A 15544-nucleotide genomic window follows, 5' to 3' on the forward strand; every position below is an offset into this window, starting at 1 on the left:
AGGGAAGTTGGGGAAGGGCATGGACATCCCTAGGGACCCATTATTCTTCCTACCACATCTTTCTCCTTTTATTTAGAATCATCGGATGTCAGAGCTAAAAGGGGCATTGGATGAAAACTTGTCCAGTCCCTTTACTTATACGTGAAAAACTGAATGAAACCAAAAGGCTGTTTGTCTTTGTCTGCCTCTAAAGCTCTATTGAAAGATTTGAAATAAGGCCTTAGTTATGTTTTTTTGTGCTTAACTGTACTTTTATCATAAGTATACAATATTTACTGCCTGAGTAATTAAAAGGTAAGTCATAGAAACCAGGTATATCTTATTTCTGACTCAGCTATTTTAAATTACTGCTAATGGAAGTTTATAGAAAGTGACTGAAAATACCATGAAGGGTAGGGATTCATTTATTCTTATATTTTAAAATTAAAAGAAAGAAGTTATTCCATCTTAAAAATGACTACCTTTTTTAAGATGCCAATTCTCTGTCTCTTGCCCAACTCTCCTTTTGTCTGCTCACCCTGCTTCATAAAAAATGAAAGACGAAAGAAAGAAACAGAGAAGAAAGAAAAGAAGGGAGAGAAGGAAAAAAGGGACAGTGGTGTTCACTTAATAGTTTTCCTAGAGTAACTCATGGAATCTGGATTGAGTTTCATTGATATTCATTGCTATTGAGATGGATTAATATACTATCTGTAATAATATCATGTATTATCTGTAATGCGTATCTTTCATGTGTATTCAACCCAGGGATGGAACCCAGGTCTCCCACATTGCAGGGAGATTCTTTACCTGCTGAGCCACAGGGAAGCCCATTCAATAACTAAGATAATTTAAAAATTAGTGTTTATCTTATAAAAACTATTTCATAAATTTAGGAAAACTTTTTAAAATTTAGGTTAATTTTTTGAATTATGATTTTTTTTCTCTTGTTACAGAAGGATAGCTTAGACTCTTGGTTAAAATAAAATGAAAATTTTTTTAAGTTTATCTGGAAAACATTTTAAAAATCTAGATTTTAGGTTTAGGTTGTCATTCATACTAGATAAATGACTTACTGTTTTCCAAGAAAAAAAGCTTTGTCTGATGCTTATGCAATGACTAATTTTCTTTTGATATTCTTGTAGTTTATATAGAATCTGATTTATTGTTAGGTGAGTTTGGATATATTAGGCATGGTTCTTAAAATAAAATATACCAGAAGCATAATCAGTCTTTTCTTACTTGTATCACTATGGTTTTCCATTGACCCTATACATCTATACATGTCTAAATCTAAACTTGTATGTTATACAAGTTTCATTAAATACTGAATTTCAAATAATTCTGTTTTTATTTTGTCTTCTAAGATGGTACATATAGGTGCATAACAACTGTAAAACCGTGGACCATGCCAGAAGTGCCAAATAACTGATAGTTTATTATATTGTCATGTTCTCAGTGAGAAAAATGTTAATTATAAGTCAACTTTAGAATGCATTTGTTGTAATAAATTATGTTTGTTGGGTGAAAACATAATCTGACTCTTCTTTTCTTGACAGCAACTTGAATTGGTGGAACCAAGTGGCTGGATTCACGTTCCCTTAACTGATAATCACAAGAAGCCAACTCGCACTTTCATGATACAGATTGCTGTTCTAGCCAATCACCAAAATGGAAGAGATACCCACATGAGACAGATTAAAATATACACACCAGTGGAAGAGAGCTCCATTGGTAAATTTCCTAGATGTACAACTATTGATTTCATGATGTATCGCTCAATAAGGTGACCTTAGAACAAAAGTCATTAAACATCTTATCAGTACATATTAAATCTGGTTATCTTTATTGAAAAATAAACTAATTATTTTGCAATTTGGTATACATTGAAAAGTATTTTATTGTAACTTTAATAAATACATTTTGGGTCATAATATCTTTATTTTCTTTAACATATAATAAGGCTCACATATTTTATAATTATTAAAAATGAACCAATGATTTAATTTTCCTTATACCAAAAGAAAATCAATTGAACTGAAAAATTTTAAGGTATATACAAGTATTTTTACTAACTAGGTAATTATTTTATATAGTGATCATGCATTAGAGTAATGATGTATTGCATGTTTGGGGAAAAAAACTATGTTTTATCTATAGGTATTATCTTTAATAAGTCAAAATTATTATTAGTTTTTTCTATCCAGAGGAATGTCTTATATTAATGCTAGGCCTTAAAAATTTTTTTTTTTAAATTTGTTTATTTGGTTGGTTCGAGTCTTAGTTGCAGCACACAGGATCTTCCTTTGTGGCACACGGACTCTAGTTGTGACATGGGTTTAGTTGTTCCACAGCATGTGGGATCTTAGGTCCCCAGCCAGGGATCGAACCTGTGAGCCTCTGCATTGCAAGGCAGATTCTTAACCCCTGGACCACTGGAGAAGTCCCAATACTAGGCCTTTTAGAAACCTGTCAAAATAAGCTTAGCATTCAGTGTCTTATGAGAGCCACTCTGATTTGGGGAGTGTTATTAATTGTATCATAATTGTTGTACTTTCATGAAATATTTTTAACCCAAGTTGTCTATATCCTAATATTGTATCAGATTGCTACTATAATCTACTGTTTATCCTAGTTCTGATGGTGCTTATAGGATAGTTAATTTCAAATTTGTGTCTGACACTGAAGTCCCATTCCCTAAGGGATAATGTAGCTCACAAAATTTTTTAAAATATATGAAATTATTCTTTACATATAAAAATATTTAAAGGTGCTTAAATGAGTTTTCTTTCCATGGTTTAACATGAATCCATTTGATTCTGTATGTCTTCCCCAACGCTACTTGCTGCCCCATATCTCTTACTTTGGGGGAGACAGAACTTCCCTATATTGGCTAATTGTTTTTCTTTTTTTTGGCTGTGCTACATGCTTGTGAGCTCTTAGTTCCCCAGTCAGGGCTCAAACCTGGACCCTTGGCAGTGAAAGCATGGAGTCCTAACCACTAGACCACCAGGGAATTCCCACCCCTTATTGGCCCTTATTTGGGAAAGATTCCTCAGAGGTTCTTGCATTACTGGGTAGACTGAAGTCTTAAGTTAGCAAAGTTTAAAAAATAATTATGTGTTTGATTTTATTGTGGCAGATTTGATTTATTGTGGCCACTGATTTATGTGGATTCTATAAAAAATGAAGGTTTCATATTTTTCACTCAGCAGAATCTCAGCTCTTCTTCTATGAGTTCCACAAAGAGTTTGTTATTTTCATTTTCTCATTAGAGTAAGAAGCATGGTAGGTGACTATATGGTCAGCAAGAAGTCTGTAACCAAAACTCATTTGAGATCAGCAAATTAATCCTGAATACAGATGTGAGGTACTGGGAGGGAAAGAAGAGACAGCTGAAGAAAAACATGGATAGGAGTTTTAAAACAGGAGCTAATCAAGGAAGTAAGAAGAGTAATATATAGTTGGCACTGTATTAGATGTTCTGTGTTAGTCTGATAAGGAAAACGTTCATGTAAACACAAGGTCTTCATCTAAGATATAGAGAAATCTAATAAAAGGTACAGGAGGTTTTAATAGTAATAATTATAATTTATCAGATGCAGTCTGTTATTTCCTACTATCCTAATAGCTTGTAAAGAAACTCCTAAAAGTAGTAGGGATTAACATTGCCAGGAGAAATATCAATAACCTCGAATATGCAGATGACACCACCCTTATGGCAGAGAGTGAAGAGGAACTAAAAAGCCTCTTGATGAAAGTGAAAGTGGAGAGTGAAAAAGTTGGCTTAAAGCTCAACATTCAGAAAACAAAGATCATGGCATCTGGTCCCATCACTTCATGGGAAATGGATGGGGAAACGGTGGAAACACTGTCAGACTTTATTTTGGGGGCTCCAAAATCACTGCAGATGGTGATTGCAGCCATGAAATTAAAAGACGCTTACTCCTTGGAAGGAAAGTTATGACCAACCTAGATAGCATATTCAAAAGCAGAGACATTACTTTGCCAACAAAGGTCCATCTAGTCAAGGTTATGGTTTTTCCTGTGGTCATGTATGGATGTGAGAGTTGGACTGTGAAGAAAGCTGAGTGCCAAAGAATTGATGCTTTTGAACTGTGGTGTTGAAGAAGACTCTTGAGAGTCCCTTGGACTGCAAGGAAAACCAACCAGTCCATTCTGAAGGAGATCAGTCCTGGGTTTTCATTGGAAGGACTGATGCTGAAGCTGAAACTCCAATACTTTGGCCACCTCATGCGAGGAGTTGACTCACTGGAAAAGACTCTTGATGCTGGGAGGGATTGGGGGCAGGAGGAGAAGGGGACGACAGAGGATGAGATGGCGGGATGGCATCACTGACTTGATGGGCTTGAGTTTGGGTGAACTCCAGGAGTTGGTGACGGACAGGGAGGCCTGGCGTGCTGCGATTCATGGGGTCGCAAAGAGTCGGACACGACTGAGCGACTGAACTGAACTGAAGGAGATTGTTGGGAAAATCAGTACGTTTTCTGCTTCTGTTCCCTTTCCCTGTTTTCCATAAGCCAGCTGGCTGACTACATCATTAGGCATAGGATAACTTGGTAGTGGAAGATTATGGAGGTAATGGGTCCCCTTATTTTAAGGATAGCAATGCATAATTACCTGAAGCAGTTTTATTTCTCTTTTGAAAGTGTAAATTATATATCCAATAAAAGATTTGTATCTAGAATATATAAAGAACTCTTATAACTGAATAGGAAGAAAAAAATCCAGTTAAAGTGAACAAAAGATTAAGCCAACATTTCACCAAAGAAGACATATGATTGGAAAATAAGCATATGAAAAGATGTTCAACTTCATTGGATGTTAGTGAAATGCAAATTGAAATCTTAATGAGATACCATTTCATAGCCACTAGAATGTCTGTGATTAAAAAGACAATTGCAAGTGTTAGTAAAGGTATGGAGGAACTGGACCTCATGTCAGATTGCTGATAAGGATGTAATTGATATATAAACACGTTGATAAGGAATTTGGTAATTTTTTTTTTAAGTTTAACAGATACATACTATATGACCAATCATTCCTCTTACAGGTATTTACCAAAGAAAAAAGAAAGTGTATGTCTATACAAAGACTTGCACATGAGTGTTCATAGCAGTTTTATTTGTAGTACCTAAAAATTGGAAGCAAAGCATATGTTGTTTAACAGGAGAGGGTATAAACAAATTGTGGTAAATCCATGTAATAGAATACTACTCAGTAATACAAATAAATGAAGTTAATTAATACACAACAACGTGGATAAATTTCCAAATAATTATGCTGAAAGAAGCCACTAAAATGACTACAGTCTGTATGATTCCATTTTTTTTTAATTCTAGCACATACTCTGGAGAAGGCAATGGCACCCCACTCCAGTACTCTTGCCTAGAGAATCCCATGGACGGAGGAGCCTGGTGGGCTGCAGTCCATGGGGTCACTAAGAGTCAGACACGACTGAGCGACTTCACTTTCACTTTTCACTTTCATGCATTGGAGAAGGTAATGGCAACCCACTCCAGTGTTCTTGACTGGAGAATCCCAGGGATGGGGGAACCTGGTAGGCTGCCATCTGTGGGGTCACACAGAGTCAGACCCGACTGAAGTGACTTAGCAGCAGCAGCAGCACATACTCATCAAGTGATAGAAAGCATATCAGTGATTCTCAGATGGGGTATAGAGAGAAGTCAGAGGGATGAATTACTTGAGCGGATGACAGAAATGTTCATTATCTTGACTGTGGTACTGGTTTCACAGCTATGTACATACAGCAAAATTTGCCAAGTTACACATTTAAAATGCCTTAATAAAGCTTACTTTAAAAAAATAGCTTATTCTACCTGTTTCACATAGGAATCACCCAAAATGCTAAACTCAATGTAGTTATATTTCTTACTGTATAAAATCTGAGAATATAAAACTAGCATTGAAAATCCATTTTAACAGTTAAAACAGTGACAGCAAATTCATGGGTCCATCTGTAGTCAGTATACATTTTTGAGTATTGATAAAACTGCAGTTGTGAGATTTAAATGTTTTCATTTTACATGTAATCAAAGTATTGGACACTTTAAATCAGTTTATCACCTGAGGAAATATTGTCACAAGAAACACTCCATAAAACTGTGGAATTATGAAATACAACAGTTCATTGAAGAGTAGTAAACACCCAACTTATGAAAACACTAACGTGTATTGAGTGTTGAATTAGATGTAATAATAAAACCAAAGTAACTCTGATGCAGACTTTGCTTTCCAGTTGCTTTTAGTCTACTGAGGGAAATAATAGGTCTCTGATAACCAGGTCAGAATTTAGAGCGGTAAGATCACTCTGTAGAAAAGAGAGTTGACGTCCTGTTCAGAAGTTAGAGGTAAAGTTGGAGAAGGCACTGTGAAGGAGGTGGAATTCCGGAAAGAAAGACTGTTTGTAACATCAGCCAGCTTCCTCACTTTCCAAGCTTATTCTCAAATCCAAGCTATCGTCGTTTTTACATGAATAACAATGATTAATTTGAAACAGATGATGTGTATGTAAGGAATCCAGTGATGTTTCGTACGTTTGAAAGCTTCCAATGATTAAAACACAGGCCAGTCTTGAAAAGTAATTTTTGACTCCATGGCTCTGTTCTTTTTGTTATTATGACTACTAGTTACAAATTTTTATGAGTATAAAGTTTTGACTCAGATACAGATATTTGATGTGTTTCTAGTGTTAGAAAATTTTGCTTTAAATTCTTAATGTCTTCTTATATGCCATTTTTAATTGATTTCTTGGTTACTAGCTTGTTTTATCAGTTACTTTTTAAAATGACGAGTTGCAGAATATGGTAAAGCATTAGGGGAAATAATACTTTGCAGTTGTGGTTATTTGGAGACACTTTTGCTTTGTGGATCTTTTAAACCAAGATTACCTTCTTTTGCCCACGTTGTTTGGCTTTCCTCACTTCTGCTGTGACTCCCTGGGGTATGGTGTTTGGAAATGTTCACTGTGCAAGGCTGTTTACCAGCCATCTACAAGGAGGCTCTCTCTGCTTCATGATCCGCCATTTAGTTGAGCCTGCCTCTGTGCAGTGGTGTCTAGAAAGCGTTAGAGAGAAGACAACAACAACAAAAGCCTCAGGGATTACTTTATTAATTATCCACAATAATGACTTATTCTATTAACAGGACATATCCAAAGGCTAATTAATTAGGACTCCCCCCACTATAAATTCAAGAAAATGTCTATAATCCATGGCAATATTATATGAAAAGTTGAAATCATTCTTTAGTAATATTAACCAGTCTATATTTTAGTTTTATGTGTAAGTACCCTCCCTTTTTTCTATGGCTAATCCTACCATGGTTGTTTATTTTCTCTTGTCCTTTCTGGTTAATAGAACCGATTGACTATTTTGCCAACATAAGCAAAATTACACCAATTTAAAGGTAATCTACCTGCTTATGAAATCTTTTTCTGAGTGAATTAATATTTCAGGAAATGATATTTCACATCATGTATCACTGAAGCTCTAGTATTTACCATCTCAGTTGTTTTAATTATTGCACTTGTGGCTGTAAACTTTCCACTGATGGAATTCAGTGATCATCATAAGATGTTTTTCCACTGGGCATTTACTTTTCCAATGTTGAGAGCAAATTATGATTCTCTCCCTGTGGTCCTAGAAGTAACTCCCCCAACTATTTTTATAGACTTTATTCTGAGACTGGCTCTCCTCTTTACCCTGGCATTCATCTATAGCTGGAGATCCAGATTTTAACAGATCATTTCCTGTTATTACTACAGCAGTATCAAAATGCTGATCGCTTACCAAAAAGCAAAGTATTCAAAAGACTGAAGTAGAGCGTTCAGCCAGCTGTTTGTTTTTCAGCTGTTAAAATTCATGAAAATCACAGGTTAAATGGATGTGAAGACAAAACGAAATAGACTGACTGTAGGCTTAGTAAAGAGAAGGATGATTACAAGCCGTTAAGTTACAACAGCTGTTAACTTATAACACACTCAGGTGTCTATCAAGACAAAGGAAAGGGATTTTAATGTTTATTTTAAAACTTTTATTTCTTAAGGTAACATTCAGTAACTGATAAGAGATGCAAGGAACTTATTCTTCAGAAGTCTTCTTTCATTTTTTGCCCATCATCTGGGCTATTTGGAACAAAATTCATTTCTTTCTTGAAATCTTCAACTGCTAGGCTGGTATTTGGTTGTACTTTTGAATCTTCTCCTTCATCTTTCTATACTCAGTAACTGTAAACCCTGAAGATTCTTTCTCCACATGAATTATCACTTTCAGTTTCACCTCATTCACATCTTTCTAGGTCAATTCAGTCTTAACAAAAAAAGAAAAGGTACCAGATAAAACTTTCTAATCTTGCAAACTGGAATAGATGCTCACAGCCCTGTACTTTAATACACATGTGCATTCCCATTGGTAGGAAATGAGTATCACACTAAACAGGAAGCTTCAGTGTTCTCTTACCCTGTCTAACTAGTTCTAAGCCAGTCTCCTAGACCCACTCTTCCTGCTGATTCTAGTTCTGAACTCCTTAGCTGCTTTTAGCCACTTCTGTTTGTTTGTTCTTGCCCCTTTGGAATTTCATGATGAAGATTAATTTTTTAACAGAAATGTTGTATTCTTTTTTGGGTACATTTTCTCTGTTTTAATCAATTGAATAATAGTCACTGTCCTAGACTATCCCTTATAACAAAGCTGATCATTTTAGTAACACTGTGCCAACGAAGAGAGAGAAATACAGTTTGACATATAACATTTACTAAGGTTGGCAAGCATGCAACACATTTTATAAAGATTTATTTAGACGGAAATAATCAACTGTCATTTTTTTGTTATTAAGAATACTTGATTACTTATCCCTATTAAATAAAAAAGATGTTGACTCTACAATGCTGTGGTCAATTGTACTGCATATAGTAATAGTTTCCAAGAGAAAAATTATCTTTTTTCAAACAACATGTACAATTATATTCCTTATATCCTGTGTAGAATTTAAGTAAGTAGAAAACATATTTCCTATTTAGAAAGAATTTATAATCTAGCTGATGATAGCTAGGAACAGACACTCATGCATACTTAAAGGAAGGTAGTATTGAGTTAAACAGATAAGTATCTTTTTAATAAGGATAAATAGCACCAATGCCCAGGTAGTCAGTAAGGTTCTTATGAAAGAGAAATTCATGCTCATAGGGTATCTAAAGAGGCCCTCTTGCCAGCTTATGTACGCGTTGAGAAATAGTGAAGGTAAAGGTCAGAGTATCACCTTCTTTCTTGACAGACCACAGATTCATGGATGTGTTTTTAAGTCTTAGCTAATTGGGGCTTTTCTAATAATGGATCGTTAAGATTAAGGTCATAACTGGCTCCCTAGAAGGAGGATGGAATTTTATTTTTCCTATATTTACAAATCAAATGTTTGCCTCCTCAGGGATGGAGTATTGGGGTGGAGAGTGGCTCAGAGTAAAGGAACCAAGTTTCCTTTCAGTTGGGAGTCATCAGGAGTAGGGAGGAAGTGTTTCTAAATTTACACTCTGGTTCCAGAACAGCATGCAGTTTTAAGTAGAGATAAATGAGAGGGCATTTTAGGCATGGAAAACTATGCATTTGTGGAGGAATGAGGAGATTATATTCAGATTACAGTAAGCAGGGTTTTTAATTTTAGTGACGTGTTAATTTAGGATGAAAGAAAGGTAGGGGAGAATGGAGTGAAAGTTAAATCTTACCCTGTTAGGTATGGGTAACTAGTTTTATACCCTTATATTCCTATTATACTTAATGCTATATTATTTTTTGAAAAATGTATTGGTGGATAATTGCTTTAAAAATATGCTGGTTTCTGCCGTACATCAACCTGAACCAGTCACAGGTATGCATCTGTCTCCTCCCTCTTGAACTTGCCTCCTATCTCCCGCCTCATTCCAGAGCACTGGGTTGAGCTCCCTGTGTCACACAGCAAACTCCTGCTGGCTATCTGTTCTGCATATAGTAACATGCATGTTTCCATGCTGCCTCCGTTCATCCCACCCTCCCCTTCCCCCACTGTGCCCACAAGTCTGTGCCCTATGTCTGCATCTCCACTGCTGCCCTGCAACAATAGGTTCATCAGTTTTGTCTTTCTAGATTCCATACACGTGCTTTAATATGCAGTATTTGTCTTTACTTTCTCTCTCTACAGTAGCTCTAGGTTCATCTACCTCGTTAGGACTGACTCAAATGCATTCTTTTTATAGCTGAGTAATACTCCATTGTGTATATGTACCACAATTTATCTGTTCGTCTGTCAATGGATGAAGCATCTTCCATGTCCTGCTACTGCTGCTGCTGCTAAGTTGCTTCAGCCGTGTCCGACTCTGTGCAACCCCAGAGACGGCAGCCCACCAGGCTCCCCCGTCCCTGGGATTCTCCAGGCAAGAACACAAGTGGGTTGCCATTTCCTTCTCCAATGCATGAAAATGAAAAGTGAAAGTGAAGTCGCTCAGTTGTGTCTGACTCCTAGCAACCGCATGGACTGCAGCCTGCCAGGCTCCTCCGCCCATGGGATTTTCCAGGCAAGAGTGCTAGAGTGGGGTGCCACTGCCTTCTCTGCTTCCATGTCCTAGCTATTGTAAAAAGTGCTGCAGTGAACACTGAGGTGCATACAACTCTTTCAATTATGTTTTTCTCAGTGTATTATATGCCCAGTACTGGCATTATTTGGTCATATGGTAGTCTTATTCCTAGTTTTTTAAGGAATCACCATACTCTTCTTCATAGTAACTGTTTCAGTGTACATTCCCACCAACAGAACAAGAGGGTTCCCTTTTCTCCATGTCGTTTCCAAATGCTATATTTTTATTAAAACTTTGGAAGAGAAAAGATGCAATATGGTAGCCTAACACCTACCACCATTGTAAGTTGTGAAGGAGACTATGGAACTAAACTGTTTTTTAAACTAATTTTATGTAGATCAAAAGATTTGTTTAACACTTGTCTTAATTAAGATTGGACCTTGAAGAAGACTATCAGAAGTTTTCCTGGGATGAACAGTAGGGTGGAAATTTGTGCTTTTCCAAAGGGAATTGCTCAGTGGATGAGTCTTGTGGAACCACAGGAATGTCCACTCAATTTGGATTCATTGTTCCAGGTTCTCTCCTTTCCTTCCAGAGATTTAGATAATAAAGAGAATTCTTAGAAAAATCCACTTAAAAGCAAAACTATCAGAAATTATACACAGCTCCAAATAAGGCTCTCAAATGGCCATTATAAAAATATTTAGGTTTTTGGATGTGTTATGTGTTTAAACAAAGTCATCATTTAGTAGAAATACAACCTGAGTCCTTTGGGTCCAATTTGTGCTTGTCTTACATCTAATTACTTTTAGATTCAAAAATAAAGACTTAGAAATGAAGAAGTCTTTGAAGCAGTATTATTCATACTATGTGTGTGTGTTAATCACTCAGTCGTGTCTGACTCTTTGCAACCCCATGGACTGTAGCCCACCAGGCTCCTCTGTCCATGGAATTCTCCAGGCAGGAATACTAGAGTGGGTTGCTGTCCCCTTCTCCAGGGGATCTTCCAGACCCAGGGATCAAACCTGGATCTCCTGCATTGCAGGCAGATTCTTTACTGCCTGAGCTACCAGGGAAACCCATTCATGCTATAATCACTTTTAAAGATATGAAATATCTTTTAAGATTTATATCATGAAATATACTAGTGATATGAAGAATGGTATAGTGTAAGCACAGTTTCTTGATTTAAATAATAGAAACAATTTTGCATATGCTCTTTGTATTAGCTGCTGCTGCTGCTAAGTTGCTTCAGTCGTGTCTGGCTCTGTGCGACCCCATAGATGGCCTCCTACTAGGCTCCTCTGTCCCTGGGATTCTCGAGGCAAGCACACTGGAGTGGGTTGCCATTTCCTTCTCCAATGCATGAAAGTGAAAAGTGAAAGTGAAGTCGCTCAGTTGTGTCCTACTCTTAGCGACCCCAGGGACTGCAGCCCACCAGGCTCCTCCGTCCATGGGATTTTCCAGGCAAGAGTACTAGAGTGGGGTGCCATTGCCTTCTCCGCTTTGTATAGCTAGTGAATACAAGAAATTTTTAATGTGTGTGAAGTTTTCTATTATTTGCAAGCTAAAAGGAAGTAACTCAGTAATGTAGGAATTATATGAGCACCTAAACCCTATCTGTGTAATCTTTGGCTAAAGATTTTATCAGCTTTTTCCCTTTTTAGTTGTGTGTGTGTGTGTGTGTGTGTGTGTGTGTGTGTGTAGCATAATGTATATACAGTGAAATGCACCAAACACTGGCTCAATGAATTAGGTCAAAGTGGACACCCATGTCCATGCCAAAGGCTAAAATACCTCCTTGGAAGCCCTCTTCATGTGCCATCTCAACCACTGTTCCCTTCCTTCCCTCTAAGATTGACCTCTACCCCTAATGTAATATCCATATGTATTAGTATATACAGTGTGCAGTATATTTTCTTTTGTGTTGGTTTCCTTTTACTCAGCATGATTTTTTGTAATATATATTCGTATTACTGTATCTTATAGCTGTAGTCTGTTCATTTTTGCCGCTATATATCTAGTATTCTATTGTAGAAATATTGTTTTTGTTTAGTCTCTAAGTTGTATCCAACTGCTTTGTGACCCCATGGACTGTAGCTTGCTAGGCCTCTCTTTCCATAGGATTTCCCAGGCAAGAATACTGGAATGGGTTGCCATTTCCTTTTCCAGGGGCTCTTCGCGACCCAGGGATCAAGCCCACATCTCTTGCACTGGCAGATTCTTTACTGCTGAGCTACTAAGGAAGCGCCTCTTGTAGGAATCTACAATAATTTATTTACTCATTCTACTGATGTTTGTTATTGTGTTTTCCCATTTGAAGCTATTACAAATAATGCTGTTATGAAATTCTGCTACTTGTCTTTTGACTCTTATCACATGTGTATTCCTGTTACGTATGTATATAAGAGCCGTATACCTCACACAAAGGGTACATGTATGCTCATTGTTTATAGATAATGCTTCATCATTTTCCAAAGTGCGTGTAATCATTCACATGTCAACAGCAGGCCATGAGTCCCTGCTTCTCCATATACTCACCAATGTAGTATTGCTGGTCTTTTAAATTTTAGCCACGTTGATGAATGTAGTGTTGTCTTATTATAGTTTTAATTTTCTGTTCGTAGTAGTTAATGAGATCAAGCCACTTTTCATATGTTGTCAATTTGGATAATGTCTTTTGTGAAGTGTTCTAGTCTTTTGTTCACTTACAAATTCTATCTTGTTTTCCTTGTTGATTTATAAAAGTGCTTCACATATTCTGGTTATAAATGCTTTGACAGTTATCAGTGTTGCATCCGTCCTCTACTCTATTGCCTTTTTCATTCTCTTAAAGATGGGATCTCTTAATGAACAGAAATTCTTACTTTTAATATAAACCAATTTATTAATCTTTTCCATGACGGTTAGTGATTTTTGTGCAGTAAGAAGGCTTTTCAAACCTGAGAATTGTACAGATATTTTCTTATATTATCTTCTAAAAGCTTTATTTGCTTTGTTGTGCAGACTTAAGTGTACAATCCATCTTAGATGATAAGAGTTAAATTTCAGGGTTTTTTTTTCGTATACATTGACCCAGCACCATTCACTGAAGATCATAATTTCCTGTTGCTGTACAATGTCACCTTTATTTCAAATCAAGTGTCTATATGTGTATGGTATGTTTTTGCGTTCCCTACACAATACAGTTTGTCTCTTGTACCAAAAACATTCTGTCTTATCACTGTTGATTTGTAACACAGTTTGATATCAGGTATAGGTATATCAAGTTCAGTCTGTTCCTTCTTAACACTCTCTCAAGTATTCTTGACATTTTTCATTATTATTATTATATACATTTTGAATTCACCTTATCAGGGTACATGCGTGCATGTGTGGACACAAACACAAACTGGATAGAATTTTTCTTGGGATTGCTATGAATCTATAGATCAGTTTGATAATTTATGCTGCACTTCATGGGATCACGAAGGGTCAGACATGACTTAGTGACTGAACAACAGCAACAACATGCTTTTACCATATTGTCTTCTAAGTCACTAAAAACTCCCATCTATTTGAGTCTTTAATTTCTTTCGATGATGTTTTATACATTTTTAGGGAGACATCTTGTACATGTTTTGTAGATTTACTTCTAAGAATTTGATATTTTTGATGATATTATGGATGATACTTTTAAAATTTTTATTTTGGTAAATAGTAAAATTAATTTTTTATTTTCACTTTATATCTACCAAATTTGTTACTTACCTCTAATTAGAATTTTCTGTAGATTCTTTTTACATTTCTAAGTGATGGCTATTTTATTTCTTTTCTTTTTCTTATACTTTTACTTATTTTATTTCCTTTTTATACTAGCTGCATCCTCCTGTGGTGTATTGAAGTCTGAGATATTAAATTGAAAACATTGAGAGCAGTCATTCTTATCTTGTTTCCAGTCCCAATGGCAAAGCTTTCAAGATTTCTCTGTTTCGTATGTTTGCTTAGGTTTTTTTTTTTTTTTTTAGAAATACTTAATATTGATAAAATCAATGTTAGTCCCTTGTATTTCTAGTTTGATAATTCTTTTATTTTTAAATCATGAATGAATATTGAATGTATAAGATGCTTTCCTTGCACCTATTGAAATAACCTTGCGATTTTTTTCCTCTATTTTATAGTATGTTGAATTATATTGGATGATTTTTGAATGTTAAAGTAATCATCTTTCTTGGGATAAATCCTACATGTGAATCACTGGGTTTGCTAAAAATTAGTTTAAGACTTTTTCATCATGAGTGAGTTGACCTGTGATATTCCTTTCTTTGTACTGTCCTTGTCATGTTTTTGGTTTCATAAAACAAATGGGAAAGTTTTTAAATTTTTCTGTTTTTTGGAAGAGTTTGTATAAGACTAATGATTTCTTAAATGCTTTATAAAATTCACTGTGAAGGCATAATTATAGGTTTGATTTTTAATTTTAAATAGATGGAGAACTATTCAGATTTTTGTACTTCTTTTTGTGTAAGTTTTGCTAATTTGTATCTTATTGGGAATTTATCCTTTTATCTATATTTTCAAATTTATTGGGCTAAGTTATTCATAGTGTCATTTTATGATATTTAGAATGTCTGCAGGATCTGTGGTGGTAGATCCCTCATCATTCCTGACTTTGTCATTTGTGGCGTCTCAATTTTCTTCTTGTCAGCCTCAGTAGAAACTTATCAGTTCTGTTAGTCTTTTCTAAGACTTAAATTTTAGTTTTATCCTCTCTATTATGTATATTTGTTCTATTTTATTAATTTCTGCTTTTTATTATTTTCTTCTATTTTCTTTGGACTTGCACAGTTCTGGTTGGTTTAATATGTTTTAATACATATCCCTTATCTTCAGTTAGAATATTTTCTAACATTTGTAAAAAGGTTTCTCTTTGACCCATCATTTATTTAGAAGTACGTTGCTTAATTTTCTGTCCAAATATATGGTAATTTTCAAAATATT

General features: G+C 35.6%; 1 protein-coding gene across 3 annotated transcripts in view; it reads left to right on the forward strand.

The window, feature by feature from the left end:
- ANAPC10 (anaphase promoting complex subunit 10) overlaps window positions 1–15544 on the forward strand; it is a 136637-nt gene that overhangs the window by 86078 nt on the left and 35015 nt on the right. For 2 of the 3 annotated variants that reach the window (XM_012097422.5, XM_004017223.6), the window contains exon 5: window positions 1539–6605. The exons of the other annotated variant lie outside the window; for it this stretch is intronic. In XM_012097422.5, coding sequence (XP_011952812.1) covers window positions 1539–1769 — 231 coding nt within the window. In that variant the 3' untranslated portion in view covers window positions 1770–6605. Of the gene's footprint in view, window positions 1–1538; window positions 6606–15544 lie in introns of those variants that run through there. 3 annotated transcript variants of the gene reach the window in all.

The sequence above is a fragment of the Ovis aries genome, chromosome 17 (assembly GCF_016772045.2).
Source record: "Ovis aries strain OAR_USU_Benz2616 breed Rambouillet chromosome 17, ARS-UI_Ramb_v3.0, whole genome shotgun sequence".
NCBI lineage: Eukaryota > Metazoa > Chordata > Mammalia > Artiodactyla > Bovidae > Ovis > Ovis aries.